This window comes from Callorhinchus milii, unplaced genomic scaffold (genome assembly GCF_018977255.1).
Source record: "Callorhinchus milii isolate IMCB2004 unplaced genomic scaffold, IMCB_Cmil_1.0 Scaffold3, whole genome shotgun sequence".
Classification (NCBI taxonomy): Eukaryota; Metazoa; Chordata; class Chondrichthyes; order Chimaeriformes; family Callorhinchidae; genus Callorhinchus; species Callorhinchus milii.
This window is the reverse complement of record NW_024704744.1, coordinates 24,921,364-24,941,789: the sequence shown is the minus strand read 5'-3', so window position 1 is coordinate 24,941,789 and position 20,426 is coordinate 24,921,364. Positions and strand designations below refer to the sequence as shown.

General features: G+C 47.5%; 1 protein-coding gene across 3 annotated transcripts in view; it reads right to left on the bottom strand.

The window, feature by feature from the left end:
- The window catches only part of znf512 (zinc finger protein 512), a 33,687-nt gene extending 18,681 nt beyond the window's left edge, over positions 1 to 15,006 (bottom strand). For 2 of the 3 annotated variants that reach the window (XM_042332973.1, XM_042332975.1), the window contains exons 1-4: positions 14,834 to 15,006; positions 5,524 to 5,623; positions 2,029 to 2,096; positions 713 to 783 (exon numbers count right to left, since the gene is read on the bottom strand). In XM_042332973.1, the coding sequence (XP_042188907.1) occupies positions 713 to 783; positions 2,029 to 2,096; positions 5,524 to 5,614 (230 nt within the window). In that variant the 5' untranslated portion in view covers positions 5,615 to 5,623; positions 14,834 to 15,006. Of the gene's footprint in view, positions 1 to 712; positions 784 to 2,028; positions 2,097 to 5,523; positions 5,624 to 14,793 lie in introns of all 3 variants that reach the window. The other variant, XM_042332974.1, reaches the window with a different exon arrangement.
- Positions 15,007 to 20,426: the final 5,420 nt, after the last annotated feature.

Genomic DNA, 20,426 nt, shown 5'->3' with positions numbered 1-20,426 from the left:
TTTTATTTGGAATAAAAAGGAGAATTATATGAAAAGGGGAGAAGGACACAGAAAGAGGATTCTGGTGACTACCATTTATATATCAATAAGAACTACTGAAGTTGTGAAACACTGTCCTTTGGAACATGAACTAGCTGTAGGCATTGGGCTCATGGAACATGTTACATAGAATTACATACACTAACAGCACATAACAGGCCATTCAGCCCAACTAGTCTGCACCAGTGTTTATACTCCATAGGAGGCTCCATCCGTTCTATTCTTCTCCTGCTAGGCCTCTCTATTCCATTCACCCTCATATGTGTTCTACTAATTCAAGGTAGGTCTAATCTAAATCCTACTTTCACCTTCCTCCCTACATCCAGAAATGATCGCAAATAGGTTCAATATAAATATGATTGATATACTTATTAAATATATTAAGATATATCTATCTCAGTTACAGAGAAAAGGGAATTGCTATTAAACTAATAGCTATTAATGCTATTAAAACTAATAAAATACAGGATGAGGTGGGGTTTCCCGATTAACTCGATCACACTCAAACATCAGACACAGGCATAATGTTTCAAAATGAGTGATTATATAATATTTGTTGCTGGTGTTGTGGATTACAATTGTTCCCAATGCTCTGGCCACTTACCTGTACCTTGCAAATTACCTGGATCTAAATGAAAATAAAATGAATTACTCGGTTCATCAAACCACTTACTTCTTGCCTCCCAAAGTAATCTTTATTTTCTGTATTCTTGGTTCTAGATCCTCTTCAACAGGTTGAGTTGTCTAAAAGAGAACACTAGCATAAATTTTCTTATCATAACAGTATAGTGGAAGGTTACCTGTTGGAAGTAAATTCCCATTTACTTCTCACCATCACATGTACGTTAATGTTGCATTGAAATAGCGGGTACTTTACCCGATTCAACAGTGTGTTACATTAGACCCATTAAAATTGTGATTTTAGGGTGGCATTGTGTCCTAGAACTATAGATTATGACTTCGATACAGGACGATTAAAGAAACCCATAATAATGGACCTGGGATACCTCAAGAGAATACTGTAGTATCAAGACTATAGTAAAACTTGCATAAGTCTTCTATTTATAAATCACAAAATTGCTTAAAGCTTACATGCACTCGAGAATTACTAGAAGGTGGAAGAAATGTTTTACAAAAGCATCAGTTGGATGTAAAACATTACGAAAGTGGCAACTGAAGCTACTTCAATTACAAAAAATTTAATTCAATTGAATTGACATGAAATACAAATTAGATAAATACAAAAATGCGCAGACAAGCAGCAGGGAAATGGGATGAGAGTAAACAGCTCTTGTGGAGGGTGGAGTTAGATGGTCAAATGGCTGCCTTCTGTGCTTGAATATCCAGGATTCTTTTTACAGTGCTTTAATTTAAATTATAAGCACTTTAGGCCTGTGAATTATTCATGCTCAGCACAGGGCAAAATGCAGTAAACTCCAGATAATTCAACCCTAACTTAACTTGTCACTACCACTTAAGTCACCATGTTGGTAATATGCTGGTTGCACATAGTTTTATAAATATATAATATATATATGCCTGATTCACTACTCACTGAGCCCTTTTATAATACTTGCATTTGATATCGCGCCTTATCACGTCTTTGAGACGTCTCAAAGCACTTAACAGAATATACTGTAAAGTGAATTGACTGTATATTTTGTGAGTGAAACATGGTAGCCAATTGCGTACAGCAGTATCCCACAAACAGTTGTGGATTGAGTGCCCAAATTGTCATTTTTTTAAGGTATTATGACCCCAGGAAAACCGATCCGCCAATCGACTAATAACCGGGTTCCTACTTTCTGCTAGGTAAACAGGGGGTGTGCAGTAACGAAACTCGCCCAACGTTTCACCCTGCCCAGGAATTGAACCCAGGTCCTCTCGCTTGCAAGGCGAGTGCTCTAACCACTGAGCTACAGGACTCCACTTTTCCTCTGAGTGAAAAGTTATTAGGTGTTTACTGTATTAAAAGTACAATTCCCTTACCTGGATTTTAAATGTTTTAACATTCTTCCCTCTCATCAATTTTTCTTCATTCCCAGACACTTTTTTCCCTAGGGGGAAAAAAAAAGGTGAATTGTTTTTAAAATGCCACTGAATGTAATCATCCAGTGGATCTGCTAAAATCTCCATTCCATGAATACATTTCCATCATTCCATCACCCATGATTAGCAAACGGGTTCAGAATAGGTATTAAAAAGCACATCTGCTTTAAAAGAAAACTTCAAAGAGTGGGTGTGATTGAAACATCTATAATTGTTGCTCAGACTGTTCAACTCATCTGTGAATACATACAGTGCATCTATGAAGGCCTGAAATTCCACTTAGTCTTATCCCATAAGATCATGTTATAACATTTAAGATTGCACGGATTATGGAAAATCTTAAATTCAGTCAATGTGGAATCCACTTCTTTAAGAATGTCAGAAAAATGGGTTCCAAATTAAGATCAAATGTAATTTTGCACATTTCCGTATGATTTAAAATTTAAAGACAAAATGTTTTTTTTTACAGACTAAGACCCATTTTGATGCTGTTTTCTAATGTATAATATAAACAACACACAAACATACATTCATGAACAAAGTAAAGAGGCTTATACTGGAAGAGCACAATATTGACAGTAGGTATCAAAGGTTGACAAATCCAGCCGGGAATGACAGGATGAGTCTCCTTCCTTTCTCTCTCTCTCGTTCTCTCTCAAGCACGCTTCAGGACTGTAGAAAGAACAGTCTGGCAAGTCTCAATATATATCTCCTTGCATTTGATATAGTGTCCTATCATGGTATTAAAGGAACTGTGACAACATGGATCCAGAACTGGCTAGGAGACAGAAAGCAGAGATTAGTAGTAAACGGTTGCTTTTCTGACTGGAGGGAGATATGTAGTGGTGTCCCTCAGGGGTCGGTACTGGGACCACTTTCTGATCTATATTAATGACCTGGATATTGGGAGCACAATTTCCAAATTTGCAGACGTTACTAAGCTAGGAAAAGTAGTTAATGACACCAAGAGGACTTAGACAGATTGGTAAAATGGGCAGAAACCTGGCAGATGAGGTTTAATGTAGAGAAATGTGAAGGGTTGCATTTTGGTAGGAAGAATGAGGAGAGGCAGCATAAGATAGATGGTACAATCTTATAAGGGGGCAAATGAACAGAGACACCTGGGGGTCCACATAAGCAAATCTCTAAAGGTGGCAGGACAAGTAGATAAAACTGTTAAAAAAGCATACAGGATACTAGGTTTTATAAATAAGGGCATAGAATTCAAAAGGCAGGAAGTTATGTTGAATATTTACAAAATGCTGGTGAGGCCTCAGTTGGAGTACTGCGTTCAGTTCTGGGCACCGCACTTCAGGAAAGATGTTAGTTAGGGCATTGGAAAGGGTGCAAAGGAAGTTTACCAGGATGGTACCAGGAATGAAGGACCTTAGTTATGAGGAGAGGTTAGCGAAACTAGGATTATTCTCCCTCGAGCAAAGAAGATTAAGAGGGGATTTAACAGAGGTTTTCAAGATCATGAGAGGATTTGATAGGTTGAACCGGGAAAAACTGTTTCCACTGGCATGTGGGTCAGTAACCCGAGGAAACCGATTTAAGTTAGTTGTTAAAAGAAACAAGAGTGGAGGTTAGGAAAAAATTTTTCACCCAGCGAGTTGTTCGGATCTGGAATGCATTACCTGAAAGGGTAATGGAAGCCGATTCAATAACAACTTTTAAGAGAGAAGTAGATGGGTATTTGGGGAGGACGGGATTGCAGGGTTATGGAGAGAAAGCGGGCCTGTGGGATTGAGTTGGATTGCTCTTTTCAGAGCGGTGCAGACACGATGGGCTGAATGGCCTCTTTCTGTGCTGTATGATTCTATGTCATCGAGACGTCTCAAAGAGCTTTATATTCCTACTGGATCAGAGTCAGCAGGAGAATTCATGCAGTAAGTGACCTCTAGTTGTCATTCCATAATATACAACCACCAGTGTCTGCAGCCATCTAACAAGCCAGTAACTTACATTGGCAGCAAAAATTAGAATAACCAAAATGAGCCAAGTTCTCAATTGCTAAGAGGAGTAACAGGGAGAAATTCTAATCACTCGTTCACAGAATTAGAGAATGATTCATCACAGAAGCAGGCCATTCCATCCAACTTGCCAGTACAGGAGTTTATGCTGCACTTCACATAAGACTCTACCCTCCTATATTTCCTTCTCCCTATACCTTATACCGGCAGATTGGATGGGCTGAAGAACCTTCTTCATCTTCATCCAAACCAATGTTGTGATCTTGTGACCCTCATGGATGCATCAAGTTCTTTCAAAGACACTGTTGTTTTTTTGCTGCAGCCCAACTTCCAGAAGTGAATTCCACACGCACCACTTCCTGCGTTAAGAAGTTCCTCCAAATCGCCCTTTTAGATCTGCTACTGGCTACCTTATATTTACGTTGTTCCCTCCCACCCAACATTTTGGACTTACACACATGCAGAAACAATCCATCAATGTCCATCTTATGAAAATCTTAAAATATCTTTATCACTATTCTTTTATATCCACAGTATCTCATAAGTCAATTTAGAAAAAAAATCTGTGTACTATTTGCACACAATTGTCAATTTTTATTTTTCCACCAAGCCTCCCTCGTCTTCTATTAAACAGAAAAATGTCTTTCATAAACCTCCATACAAATCCACAAAGCAAAATTCACCAGCTACAATAAGTTATCACTGGTAACAATAACTAATAATCTGAAACTATGACGGCAAAGCTCTGAATACAATACAAACAAAACACAAGTAGCAACTCTTGTCCCCCCAAAAGCAACAAGTGAAACAAAAAGATAACTAATGTTTTGGGTAGCACTTGTCATTCCTTTTTTAGATAAGGGAGACGAGAATGAAGCTCAACAGAAAGGGACAAGCAAAGATACCAACAATAAGAACAGAACAAGAACACATCCAGGGCTGACCTTTTGGGGAGGGAAGTGGGAGTGAATCAACAGTACAAAAAAAAAAGAACCGCAAATGACAAGACTTTATTCAGAAGCAGTAACGATTGGAACAGATTGCAAGACAGGGTGGTTCAGGCCTGGACACTGGGCTCAAGTTAAAAACCTGCTTGGTGCTGTATTGGGAGCACAGCAGGATGGACGTTCTAGAAGGATGATAGGATGATAATTTCGAATGGCTATTTTCATCAAAACCAATGTTGTGATGTTGTGAGCCATTAATAAATCTTTCTCTTCGAGGCGCTTCTTGCCCTGCTGTGTATTTCCAGTGTTTTGGCTTCATTATCAAATTTCCAGCAATGTAAAGTTTTCTTTCATTTATATATAATGTTTCAGAGAAAGGCCCAACTCACTGCTAATTCATTTAAACAAACAAACAAACAGGTGGATTTAAAATCCAGCTTGATCATCAAGTACCTTTGAAATGCATCAAATGCCACTCTCTCTCACACACACACACACCTCATCTTTATTTTTACCTCGTCTCTTTCTCTTTTGTTTCAGCTTGGATTTTGATGACTTCTTACGTGAAACCTCTATAGCGGAACTGGTCTTGTCCTTTTGTGCCATCACAACGAACTGAAAAAGACGACAACAAAAATACCTTTACTCCACATCGACTTGTCCACTCCCTCCGCTCCGGCCTGCTCCACATCCCTGGCACGACCTGCCCCATCATCAGCATTTGAGCCATCAGCCTCTCTGCCCTCACCCTTTGGAACTCCATCGGACAGTCCCGCCTCGCTCCCTCCCTTCCTTCAACGTATGTCTCATGACTCCTCTTCGAACACCCTCCACCCCTCCTGATCTCGACCCCTTTGCTCAGGTCGCAATCCCTGATTGTCCAGCGCCTTGGGTTATCCTCCCGACATGAAAGGCACTATACGAATGTTGTTTTCAAAATGCAACTTCTGCAGTTTTTATCAATATGAAATATTAAAATAAGATGACAAAATATTAGCATTCAAATTGAAAAATGATTCTTTTACCCCTGTCCCCACCTGATACACATTGAAAACCTTCAGATTCTCCATTTACCATTCCTGCCACCTGAAAATAATCAGCGTATATGACAAAGCACCATTCATTCATAGCCTTGACTCTGCATTGGAATGGAAAAAGGAACAATATACAAAGCAGACCCTTTCAAACTGCTGGAATCAAAACAAGAAGCACACATTGTGGCAAGATCCAGGTTATCTCCCATCTGTCAGTAAAAAATACCCCACACCACAAGAATTGTTCAGTGTAGGCCTTGGCATTCGGGGGAGCCACATTATCCATACATAATGCGGCTGGCTCATGGTCTAAATTAATAGATTCCTATCTATACATTACCAGAAATCATGGCATCAAATTGTTAATACTGATATCAGTGGAGTCCTGTAGCTCAGTGGTGAGAGCACTAGTTGAGCAAGCGAGAGACCTGGGTTTGATTCGGGACAGGGCAAAATGTTAGGCAAGTTTCCTTACTCCACATGCCTCTGTTTACCTAGCATTAAGTAGGAACCCAGTTGTTAGTCAATTGGTGGATCCCTTTTCCTTTTAAAAATAATTCCTTTTAAAAAAAATTCAGATCAGGTTCAAATCGTATCTCTCACACTGCCTGCACTTCATTTCCACAAACGGCTTGTCCTCTAGTCCCTGGACCGTCTCATGCGGCGTTCCTCAGGGCTCTGTCCTTGGTCCCCTCCTCTTCAATATCTATACGCTCCCCTTGGTGACATCATCCGCAGACATGGGATCAACTTCCACTGTATGTGGATGACACCCAACTCTACCTCTCTGTCTCCACCCTCGATTCCAGGACCACTGCTGTCCTGACAGAATGTCTGTTGGACATCAAATCCTGGATGAGAACCATCTTTTTTCAGTTAAACGTTAACAAGACCGAGGCTCTCTTGATTGGCTCCCATCAGCACCTCCACACCTCAGGCACTGACAGCATCACCATCCATGGTTGCACACTCCGCCTTACTAAGCCAGTCGAGAACCTTGGCGTCTTGTTTGACCATCAACTATCCTTTCTACCCCACATCTGCGCCATGACCTGCTCTGCCTTCCCCTACCTCCTCAACGTCGGCCGGCTCTGCCACTGTCTCACACCGAAGGTCACTGAAACCCTCATCACGCATTTATTACATCGAGGCTCAAATATGCAAACTCCTTGCTTGTCAGCCTCCCCAACTCCTCCCTCCACAGGCTGCAGATCATCCAGAACTCTGCGATTCGTATCCCCTCCCGCACTAGCCTCTGTGACCCTATCAACAACAACAACAACAAGATTCCATTTATAGAGCGCCTTTCACGTTGGGAGGATGTCCCAAAGCGCTGTACAGTTGGGTCAGGACCCGAGCAGTGGGGAAATGGTCAGGGTGAGGGAAGGGAAGGAGCGAGGAGGGGGGGAAATGGTCAGGGGGAGGGAAGGGAAGGAGCGAGGAGGGGGTAGAGAGTCGAGAGGGGAGCTGAAGGCACGGTCAAAGAGAAAGGTTTTGAGACCGGCCTTGAAGGAGGAAAGGGAGGAGGCGGCGAAGGCACTGGGGGATAGAGTTCCAGAGCCTCGGGGCTGAGAGGCTGAAGGCCCGGCCACCGATGGTAGGGCGGTTGGGGCGGGGGATGTGGAGCAGACTGGAGCCAGAGGAACGGAGGGTACGGGCAGGTACGTGGGAGGGATAGTAGGTCGGAGAGGTAGGAGGGAGCGAGGCCGTGAATGGCCTTGTAGGTGAGGATGAGGATCTTGAATTCGATCCTCTGGGGGATGGGGAGCCAGTGGAGGCGAGCGAGGGTGGGAGTGATGTGGTCGCGAAGCCTGGTGCGGGACAGTACACGAGCTGCAGAGTTCTGAATGACCTGCAGCTTGTGGAGGGAGGTGCTGGGAAGGCCGGCGAGGAGAGAGTTCCCATAGTCCAGCCTTGAGGTGACAAAGGCGTGGACCAGAGTTTCAGCAGCGTGAGGGGTGAGGTAGTGCCGTAGTCTGGTGACATTCCGGAGGTGATGGAAGGCGGTGCCAGTTGTGGAGCGGATGTGAGGGAGAAAGGACAGCTCAGGGTCGAACAGAACGCCGAGGTTCCTGATGGCTTTGAGAGGTGGAGAGTGCAGCCTTGGATGCTGATGCTGTCAGCGCCTGAGGTGCGGAGGCGCTGACACGAACCAATCAGGAGGGCCTCAGTTTTTCGCACGTTGAGCTGAAGAAAGTTGTCTCTCGTCCAGGACTCGATGTCGGACAGGCAGCTGTCAGGACATCGGTGGTCGTGGAGTTGAGGGTAGAGGAGGAAAGGTAGAGTTGGGTGTCATCCGCATACATGTGGAAGTTAACCCCATGTCTGCGGATGATGTCACCAAGGGGGAGCATATAGAGGGTGAAGAGGAGGGGACCGAGGACAGAGCCCTGAGGGACACCGCACGAGACAGTGCGGGGGGGGGAGGAAAAGCCGTTCGTGGAAACAAAGTGAAGACGGTGGGAGAGGTACGACCTAAACCACTCAAGGACAGGGCCTTGAAGGTTGAGGTGGGAGGACAAGCGGTGGAGGAGGATAGCGTGGTCGACCGTATCGAATGCTGCCGATAGGTCGAGGAGGACGAGGAGGCAGAGGGAGCCCTGGTCACAGATGGTCAGGATGTCATTGGTGACCTTGACCAGGGCAGTTTCTGTGCTATGGGCAGCACGGAAACCCGACTGAAGGGGTTCGAATAATGAATGGGTGGAGAGGAAAGAGTGCAGCTGGGAGGCGACAACTCGTTCCAGGACATTGGACAGGAAGGGGAGGTTGGAGATGGGCCGGTAGCTTGACAGCTGCGACGCATCAAGAGAGGGTTTTTTCAAGGTGGGAGTGATGGTGGCAGTTTTTAAGGGAATGGGAACAGAGGAGAGGGACAGGTTGACGAGTTGACATGTCCTCCTTTATCACCCCCATCCTTGCCCAACTCCACTGGTGTCCCATCACTCAGAGGATACAGTTCAAGATCCTGGTCCTCACCTTCAAAGCCCTTCATGGTCTTGCTACCCCTTACCTCTGCGACCTCCTAATCCCCTACCATCCTGTTTGCTTCCTCCGCTCAGTGGGTTCCGGCCTGCTTCACGTCTCCCCCCTCGCTCGCCCCACTAGTGACGTGCGGGCCTTCGGCCACTCTGCCCCCACCCTCTGGAACTCCATCCCGCAGTCCCTCCGCCTTGCCCCATCCCTTGCCACCTTCAATACCCATCTCAAGACCCTCCTCCCCTACCCCGACCTCCAGCTCGGGTCTGTAATTCTTGTCTGTCCAGCACCTTGGGACGTCCTCCTGATGTGAAAAGTGCTTTACACATGTAATTTGTGCAGAGACTATCCACGAAGCACAAAGCAAGCTCACTAACTCCCACAGCCACTTCAAATACACTTCTTCACACACCGCTTCCTGTAAGGACTCCATTCCCTTCTCCCAGTTTCTCCGCCTCCGCTGCACCTGCTCTGACAATGCTACACCAGAGTTTCTGAAATGTCCTCCTTTATCCTCAGCCGAGGATTCCCCTCCACCGGGGTAGCCCTTGACCGTGTCTGTCCTATTTCCCGTACCCCTGTCCTCACCCTTCCCCTCCCAGAACCATGACAGGGTGCCCCTCGACCCCACCTTCCATCCCACCAGCCTCCATGTTCAACGGATAATCCTCTGCCATTTCCGCCACCTCCAGCGTCATCCCACCACCAAACACATTTTTCCATCCCCTCTCCTCTCAACATTCCGGAGGGACTGCTCGCCGTGTGACTCCCTTGTCCACTCCTCCATGACCACCGACACCTGCTCTCCTTCCCCCAACACCTTCCCGTGCCAGCGCAGGAGATGCAACACCTGCCTGTTCACCTCCTCCCATACCACTGTCCAGGGCCCCAAAACTGCTTCCGGATGAGACATGGACTTCCACTAATGCAGTTTACTGTATTCGTTGCTCACACTGTGGTCTCCTCTACATTGGGGAGACCAAATGCAGATTGGGTGATCGCTTTGCCAAACACCTCCATTCTGTCCGCAAGTGCAATCCTGAGCTTCTGCTTGCACTTTAATTCTCCTTCCCATTCTGACCTCTCTGTCATTGGCCTCATATGCTGTTCGAACCAAGCACAATGCAAGCTTGAAGAACAGCACTTCATCTACTTCCCAGGCACCTTACAGCCCTCTGGCCTCGACACTGATTTTAACCACTTTAGACCTTAGCTCCAGCTCCCATCTTCTTCCTACCTTGCCTCACCCCCCTTCCCTTTAACCATTCACACATCCTCTTTTATTTCTATAGTCTCCCACTTTCGCTTTCGTTTGTCTTGCGCCATCAACATCTCTGATCTTGTCAACTCCTGTCCCCCACCTAAATTTTTCCGTTGTCTTTCTTTCCCTGTCCCTTTCTCTGCTTGTCCCTTTAAGCTGCATCCTTCCATAGACCCAGTTCCGACAAAAGGTTTTCAACCTGAAACGTGAACTCATTTTCCTCTCTTCATAGATACTGCCTGACCTGCTGCGTGTTGCCAGCGACTTCTGTTTTTATTTTACCTGGGGGATTTAAGCGTTCCGGGACACTACCACGCATGAAGGGCACTACATAAATGCAAATCGTCGATGTTGTTGTTGGCCAAGCCATTGACAAAGAACATTGACAGAAAATGAAGGAGGCACGTTTCATATCTTTTGCAAAAGATTTATGCATCTTGCAAACAGTATTTCTCTCATACACTAACGCATTCATTAAAGTCAGGTTGTAGGAATTAATTGTTTCGGATAATTAATTTGTACCTACATTGGGAGTACAGCTAATAGCAATGCTGTCTTACAAATAGTTCTGAGTCCCCACTTTCCCATACCTTTCCTCCCTATCCATTCATTTTCTCATTTAACGTAGGACACATTAATAATGTGATGTCAACCTGGTTCAGTTGGTAGACTCCTGCCATTGAATTAGAAAGTCTAGGTATAAGCCCCACATAAGAACTTTGAACTCATATATTCCATGCTGACCACACCTAAGCCAGTCAGGAACCTGGGTGTCTTGTTTGACCCTGAACTGTCCTTTTTTCCCCACATCCTCGCCATGACCCGCACTGTCTACCACTACCTGTGCAACACTGCCAGACTTCGCCACTGCCTCACCCCTCAATTCTCTGCCGAAATTCTCACCCACGCATTCGTCACATCAAGGCTCGATTATGGAAACTTCCTCCTCATCGGCCTTCCCAACGCTTCCCTTCACAAGCTGCAGATCATCCAAAACTCTGCAGCTCATGTACTCTCACGCACCAGGCTCCTTGACCCCATCACTCCCACCCTCGCCCGACTCCACTGGCTCCCCATCTCTCAAGAGGATCAAATTCAAGATTCTCGTCCTCACTTTCAAGACCATCCATGGCCTTGTCCCCTCCTACCTCTCTGATCTGCTGACTCCCTTCTTACCTTTCAGCCTCTCTGCCCTCACACTCTGGATCTCCATCCCAGTCCCTTCGCTTTGCTTCCTCCCTTGCCTCCTTCAAAGCCAGATTCAAGACCCTCCTCTTCGATCATGCCTTCAGTCGCCCTCTCACCTCTCTGCCTTCCCTCACCCCTACCCCACCCCTCCCCCATGCTCTGGTCCTGACCCCTGACTGTCCAGCGCCTTGTGACGTTCTCCCGACATGAAATGCGGTCTATAACCGGCGTCCTGTAGCTCAGTGGTTAGAGCACTCGCTTTGCAACCGAGAGACCTGAGTTCAATTCCAGGCAGAGGGCGAAACCTTGGGCAAGTTTCCTTACTCCACACACCTAATAATAATCCCTCCAAAACCAAAAACAATAATAAATTGGTCATTTTCATTCTACGACTGTTTGTGGGACATTGCTGTGCGCAATTGGCTGCCGCGTTCGCCCACAAATATACAGTCAATTAACTTTACAGTGTATTCTGTGAAGCGCTTTGGGATGTCCTCCCGACGTGAAAAGCGCTATATCAAATGCAAGGATTATTATTATAACCGTAATTTTTGTTGTTGGCACTGGCACCGGCCTCTAGCTACTAAGCCCCAAAACTCTGGAACAGTCTCCCTCAATCCCTCTGCCTTGCCCCTCTCTCCCTTTTTTCAATTCCCGCCTGAAAACCTTCCTGTTCTTACGGCCACCGCCCCCCCATCTCGGAGTCAGGTTCCATCACTGTTAGGCGCTCTGAGACGCTATCCTGCATGAAGGGCGCTATAAGTGCAAGTTGTTGTTGGCACTCCCAAAAGAGTGATGGTGGTGTGCCTCATTTATTAAGATATCATCCTTTGCATGTGGCGTAAAACCGAATTCCTGTCTGGCTGTTCAGTTGCACATTAAAGATCCCATGGCAAAATTCGAAAAGAGAAAGGAGGTTCTCTTGGTGTTCTGGCTAACATTCCCTCATATAGAAATTAGTCACTCACTCCAGGGCTGTTTGTTGGACTTTGCATTGTGCAAATTGGCTGCTGTGTTTGCCTACAAATAGTCACTCCACTTTGCAGTAATTGCTGTGAAGCACTTCAATGACATAATAAAGCACTGTATCAAATGCAATTGTTAAGTACGATAATAATTTACATTACATTCATTGTGCACTGTCTTCCTAACCAATTCCTGCTATTCCCCCTCAGCTGGTACTTTTTTGCTACCAAACAGATTAATTCCTGCGAACTACTGTGACAATCTCGCACAAGTATCTCAATTCATATAATTATACATCTGAAATTTTGCACAGTTATACTGTTGTTGTCAAAACATTTTAGTCACTCATATTCTGATTTCTACCTTTCTTGCTGGAGCATCAAAACATCATCAGCTACATAAAGATTACAAGCAAAAAGGAACCTTTAAAGCTTTAAGCTACTCAATCAAAATGCAACATTCCAGAAGAAAACATCCACACGGTGGGGCGAAGGAGGAGAGAGAGAAACAACAACAAATTGCATTTATATAGCGCCTTTCACATCAGGAGGGCATCCCAATCCCAAGAAAGAGGAATCATGTCAGGTGCGCAGACACTCCGAGTAAATTTTTGCACTAATTCTTAACAAAGGGATTTCTTAATCATGAAATCCAAGTGGGTTCTCCTTCTGATAACTGGAAGTATGTCACACTGACTCAGGGGAATCCCGCTCCGAAAACAGATTGGTGACACGGGCTGAATTATGGAATCCAGTTAAGAAATACCGCAAAATTGCCCCACATACATGACCGCACAGGTAAAAAACGGCCCATTCTTCCCATATTTTCCATTCAGCGGCTTCGACGCGAGTACTGCAACCGCCAAAGCCTATTCCGGAACACAAGAGGTCACCGAACACGAAAAGGGCCTGAATAAGATTAAACCGAGGATACAGGTCCGCGCGATTCCTCACAGCACATTTTAAGCATCCCGTCTTTTTAGGCCCGAGACATGTCATTTGCAGTAAAAGCCCAGCATGCCGGTCATTCCTGGCACGGCTTCTTTGGAGCGGCTCTGGCCCACACAATAGTTAATGGTCTTTTCTTTTTTTTTTGCGCGTAAAACGCCAGCACAAGTCGGACCCAAAAGTAACCACGGGAAACGACACATTTTTTTTTCTTTGCCGGCGGCTTCTCCATATCCTGAGACAGGAATCAAGCTGAACTTTGAGGGGAAGGGGAATCCCATAAAACCACAGCCCAGAAAGCCAGGCTTCATGTCACTTTAAACTTTAATTTTCCACCCCTTCCCCCCCCCCCCCCCTTTCTCCTCCTCTCCTTCCCTCAAAGGAGCTGCTGAGCAAACGAGAGTAGAGAGAGGGAGGGAGGGAGGGGGAGAGAGGGAGGGAGGGAAGGGGAGAGAGAGGGAGGGAGGGGGGGGGGGAGAGAGAGGGAGGGAGGGAGAGAAGGAGGGGGAGGGAGAGGGAAGGGGAGAGAGAGGGAAGGAGGGGAGAGAGAGGGAAGGGAGAGAGAGGGAAGGAGGGGGAGAGAGAGGGAGGGGGGAGAGAGAGGGGGGAGAGAGAGAGGGGGGAGAGAGAGGGAGGGAGGGGGGGAGAGAGAGGGAGGGGGGAGAGAGAGGGGGGGAGAGAGAGGGGGGAGAGAGAGGGGGAGAGAGAGGGAGGGAGGGGGAGAGAGAGGGAGGGAGGAGAGAGGGGGGGAGAGAGGGGGGGAGAGAGGGAGGGAGGGAGGGGAGAGAGAAGGGGGGGGAGAGAGAGGGAGGGAGGGGGGGGGAGGGGGGGAGAGAGGGGGGGGGAGAGAGAGGGGGGGGAGAGAGGGGGGGGAGGGAGGGGGGGGAGAGGGGGGGGGGGGGAGAGAGAGGGAGGGAGGGGAAAGGAGGGGGGAGAGAGTGGGGGGAGGGGGGGGGGGGAGGGGGGAGAGAGGGACAAGAATAAAAGCACATTCCTTTCTAAATAAACAAACAAACAAACGTTTACAAGATAGAAAAAAAAACACAGGCACAGCGTGCAAACCCGCCGAGCAAACGCTTAAAAAGCGACGTGTTTTTCTTTCTTTTCTCCCCTTCCCTCCCTCCCTCCCTCCCTCCCTCCCCCTCCCTCCCTCCTCTCTCCCTCCCTCCTCCTCCCCTCTCCCCACTCCCCCACTCCCTCCTCCGCTGCCCTCAAATCACATTTCTCCCGCAGCGGCTGCGAAAGAAAAAAAAAAAATGGCGTTAACAACAAAACCCCTTCGAGAAGAGATGGGAAAAGACACAGAGAGAGAGAGAGAGAGAGATGAAGGAGGGAGGGAAGGAGAGAGAGAAAGAGAGAGAGAGAGAGAGAGCAGCGGGGCCCTCAGGCTCCCCGCCGCCATGTCCTCACTGCTCCTCTCTCGGGCCTCCCCTCCTCGCTGCTCGGTTACCTGCTGAATGGCCGCTCGTTGACTCCCCCCCCGGGCCGTGTCCTCCTCCTCCTTCTCTCTCTCTCTCACTCACTCACTCTCCTCTCTCTCTCTCACACACACTGACCCGCACCCACAGTCTCAGGCTACAGGGCGGGGCTTCCCGAGCTCACGTCACTTCCGCCGCCCGCCCTTCAGTCCCCCCCCCCCCCCCCACTGTCTGCAGAGAAATGCAGCAGCAACACACATGCACACGCACATGCACACACACACACAGAGAGTGTGTGCGTGTGTGTACATGTGCACGTGTACGCGTACGAGGGGGACACGGGCGCAGTGCTTTGCGCTGCATGTCGCTTCACCTCGCGCGGCCGCCGGAGTCGTGGCGGCGCCAGACGTGGCCGCGGTCCTTGCGAGGCGATAAGGGCGCGCGCCGTCTTATCCCGTCTTCCAGGCGCCTCGAAGCTCGTCGCGGGCGCCTCGAAGCTCGCCGCGGGCTACGCCGTAAAGCGGGTGGACTGTGCGTTTCGTGGGCGGTCCGCGCCAGTCAGTTGCGCCGGGGACAGCAGCGTTCCCACGGACAGTCGTGGACTGAGTGACCAAATCGTTTATTTTTAAAAAAAATTTGGAAAGGTTATTACCTCCCAAAAAGCGATCCGCCAATCACAAATGACTGGGTTCTTACTGCTGAGTGTGGAGTATGGAAGGAAACTTACCTAAGGTTTCCTAACTTTCCAGGACATGATGCTTTCATCTTGACTACGCCAACTGACTGCTCCACAAGTTGCAGATTATTTAAAAACTGCAGCTAGTGTACTCTCCCGCACCGGGCTCCGCGAACCAACCAGCCCCATTCTTGCCCGGTTTCACTGGCTCCCCATCCCTCAGAGAATCGAGTACAAAACCCTCATTCTCACCTTCAAAGCCCTCTACGATCTTGCTCCCCGCTACCTCTCCGACCTCCTAATGCCATATCAGCCTGTTCGCACCCTCTGCTTGGTGGATACTGGCCTGCTTCAGGTCTCCCTCACTCCCTCCCTACCATCGGTCGGGCCTTTAGCATCTCTGCCCCCACACTCCAGAACTCTATCCTGCAATTCCTCTTCCTCACCCCCTCTCTTGCCTCTTTCAAGCCCCGTCTGAAGACCTTCCTCTTCAATTGTGCCTTTCCATAATATTATTACTTCCCATACACGGTGCATGTACACCACCACCACCACCAACAACTTGCATTTATATAGTGCCTTTTACCCCGGACAGCGTCTCAGAGAACTCACACCACTGCACACAGCTATCGGTTTCCATAAACAGAGTATATGTACTGTATACGGAGTATGTGTGTGTGAGAGGGACACACATGGGAGTGCATGTAATGTACTGTATATGTGTAGGTGAACCCAACAATTTGTGTACTGCGATGTCTCATAAAGAGTCATGAAATATTTTATTTTGTTCAGTCCGGTGTCTGACACATGCGGAAACCCATCACCATGCTTAAGAGTATCCAAACCAAGTTAAGATTTCCATGCAACTCACCTACACATGGAAATCCCAGAGATAGATTGTTGGAATGGAATCTGCACTCTCCCTGGAGGGACACATCCTGCTTACCAATTCCAGAAATTGTTAGGCACCGTTCAGCAAGAACCAAAGCTTGGGGACTCCAGAGTGTGCGTTGGGATACTGTTGGAGGCTGACCAGCTAAAAACGCATAGATTGCCATTGATGTTGCTGTCCAGCAAGCTTTTCAGCGAGGACCGCTGTAGCCATTAGGGCTTTGGCTTGCAGGGTTAACAGGAACTGAGTGGGATGATTCCCTGCCCCCAGTGACTGCTCTGCCCTTCCAGGTCCTGCCGATGAGCCTGCTGTGCTGTCATCAGCAGTGTCCTGGAATACTGCAGACCCAACTGGCTCAGGAACCAAGGCTGCCACAGAGGGTTGGCTCGATTCCGACATTCCGTTGCCATGCATGTCACCTTGCAGTTCAGCTCCAAGGAAACCCCACTTACCTCCTCCCCCCCAGTGGATAGTCACTAGTTGGTCGTTTGACATCCGACAAGTGCAGGTTTGAGCCCTCACTAGGTGGATGGAAGATACCATGAAATCCCTGCAAGCTTCCCAGTGGGCAACACAGCTAAGCATGAAATGCATGAGAGCATTGCCACTATCTTCCTGTTCACAGCTCGGACACACATCAGCAGCTGCTTGCCTCCCTGCTGGTTAATCAAGGTGGATTTCAGGCGCTGGTTGTACGCAAATGTGTTCACGAACTCGGACTCCAGATAACACCTTGCAGCAGCTGTTGCTCTAAGCCTTAGAGTTTCTTCACCAGCTATCTGGTGGCATCTGCCTTCAGCATGGTGGGAGGACCTTTACAGGATAGCTTGTGATGTGCCAGCCACCTTGATGTTCTCAAGTCCAAGTCCAATGTCGCGTACCAGGTTTACTCAGCACCAGCTGCTTAATGCAGCTCATGCGAGGGGCCTTGGCAAATAGACGTGCCTGCTATGAAGCCGCCTCCACCTCCAGGGTACTTAGCAATAGGTCAGTGTAGACTGGAGCTCTCACTTCCTGTATAGGCTGTAGCCCTTTCTCCCTGTCTGCCACAAATCCACCTCACTGCTTGATCCCGGACTTTGCAAATGGGTCGGAGGGAACTTTTCCACTGAATCCCCAGGAGCTCCGTTCCATAAAGGAAGACTGTTTGCACACAAGTCTTGTATGCCACAAGCTTGGGGTTCTGCTGTGTCTCTCGTTCTCTCTCTGGTATATACAATTATTGCCATGTCTCTCTCATTCTATCTTTATAAATGCAAAGATATTGAGTTATCTTGAGTTATTGTTGTGTCCTGTGCACAATCTTTCTCCGTATATGAGATGTGTGTACTGCACACAAACACAACATCCTTCAACTGTGTATACTGCACTCACCTGCCATCCTTCAGGTGAAATATTAAACTGAGTTCTGTCATTGCCACTGTACAGAGAGTAGGGAGCTTCTCCAGTTGTCCTGGCCAACAATCTCCCAGACTAAATTGGTCATTGGTCTATCCTCCTTTGGGGGGGAAGGGAGGTAAGCAGGGTCTGCTTGGAGCTGAATTGGTTCCAAGGTGACATGTTTAGCAACGGAATGTCAGAATCAAGCCAACCTTCTGTGGCAGTCTTGGTGGTCTAGTTACTGAGCCAGATGGATCCACAGTATTCCAGGGCATGTTGATGACAGCTTAGACAGCCTGGCTCATCGGCAGGACTTGGAACGGCAAACTTGTCATGAGGGCAGGGAATCCTCCCACTCAACTTCTGTTAACCCTGCAAGCCAAAGCCTTAACAAGTAGGGCAGTCCTAGCTGGGAAGTATTGGGAAAGCTTGTCAGACAGTGCTATTGAAGGCAAGCTATGCAGTTTTACAAAAACAACAACTTGCATTTATATACTGCCCTTCAGGCTGGACGGAGTCTCGGAGTGCTTTTTAGCTGGTTAGACTCCAGCAGTACCCCAACGAACACTCTGGGATCCCCAAGCCTTGCACCTAATGCTTTCCGGAATTTGGTAAGCAGGATGCATCCCTCCAACAATTTGGATTTGTCATGTGTAGGTGGGATGCAGTTGGGATACTCTACACCTGTAGGTAGGATACTCGAATTCAAGATCCTCATCCTCACCTACAAGACCATTCACGGCCTTGCTCCCTCCTACCTCTCTGACCTACTATCCCCCTACTTACCTGCCCCTACCCTCCGTTCCTCTGGCTCCAGTCTGCTCCACATCCCCCGCCCCAACCGCCCTACCATCGGTGGCCGGGCCTTCAGCCTCTCAGCCCCTAGGCTCTGGAACTCTATCCCCCACTGCCTCTGCCGCCTCCTCCCTTTCCTCCTTCAAGGCCGGTCTCAAGACCTTTCTCGTTGACCGTGCCTTCAGCTCCCCTCTCGACTCTCTACCCCCCCCTCGCTCCCTCCCTTCCCTCCCCTCACCCTGACCATTTCCCTGCTGCTCGGGTCCTGACCCAACTGTACAGCGCCTTGGGACGTCCCCCCGACGTGAAAGGTGCTCTATAAATGGAATCTTGTTGTCGTTGTTGTTGTTGTCTTAAGCATGGTGATGGGTTTCTGCATGTGTTAGACACCCTGCTGACGAAAAAAACCCCAGCAGTAACCATATTCAGAGAGAAGTAGGGACACTATATATATATAGAGAGAGAGAATGAAGGACATAGTAATAGTTGTATATATGGAGCGAGAGAATGCAGGATCCACAGCGATGGTTGTACATACAGCGAGAGAATGCAGTACACACAGCAATAATATTAGCATATATATATATATATAGAAAGAGAGAAAGTGAGAGAACAGGATACATAATGGTTCTATATGTACACGAATGTCCCAACAAGAGCAACAGTTCCAGCAATGGAAGAATTTGTCTGCTTGGAAGAGGAGAATGTGACTAGTAAGACATCTCTCACATCAGCAAGTCATCCCTAATTGGGCAAGCATGCAATAATGATTTATAAATTTTAATTATAAGTTTAATAATAGTATTAAAGTTTGATACTTCGCCTTTCATACCAGGAGGTCGATTAAAGTGCTTCACAGCATTCCTGTGAAGTGCAATGACTGTAGTTGTATAGGCAAACACTAAAGTGATTTGTAGCTGAACTTTACAGATATCCATTAATTTGTATTTGAACCATGTGGTTGTGATACCTGTAGCGAATCCAATTTTTCTCCACATATTGACCAGGACGATGATTAATGCCTGCAGTGATCGCCAGCTGATCATAACCTGTTGGGGACCAAACATCTATGGCTTTGCTGGAAGTTAATTGTTAAACTCAACATGCGGTTTGAGAATGTAACACAGTAACACACCAACTCATCTCCATTTTATTTCTCTCAATCTTTCACAAGTCAGAGATTGTGCATGGCTAAGAATGATCAGGTGACTTACTGAGTTTGTCCATTCTGAGTCCTGGGGCTGTTCAGATTGATGGGATGAAAGACCAAGGTTTACAGATTTGACCCCTTCACTAATCCCAACAGGACCTTACGACTATCCCTTGTGAATCTGCCTTGTAGTATGGCTACACTTCCCTCCCTCCTTTCTTTTCACCTCTCCCTGCTTATTGTTCCACCCCATACTGCTCCATCATCTACCTTGCCCTTTGATTTGAGGGATGCTGTGTGGTTGTAATGTTTACATCGTTTATACCTGGCTGCATGTCCAGGCGATAGTTATCACCTCATTGTGCTTGCCGAACAAATCCCTTCATACCTTAGGACCTCCCTACATCTCTCACCTGCTCACCCACTCCACGGTCTGCCTCTTTCACTCAGTGGACACGTCCACTGTGTTCACGTCCCCGATGCCACTATCAATTCTCGCGCTTTCAGTCACTACGCTACTAATTGCCGAAACGCCCACCTCTATCTCTCCACCTCGCTTCCTCTATCTTCAAATCCCTCCTTAAAACTTGGTCACCACCCCTCTTGCTCACTTAGTGTCCAGCCCATTTGTGCAGTGCTCCGAAACACTAAGTCTTCTGAAAATGGCTTCTGATTGGCTATGGTGCTGCAGTCAGATTATGATCTTATCAGACACTAACACTGAGAAAACAC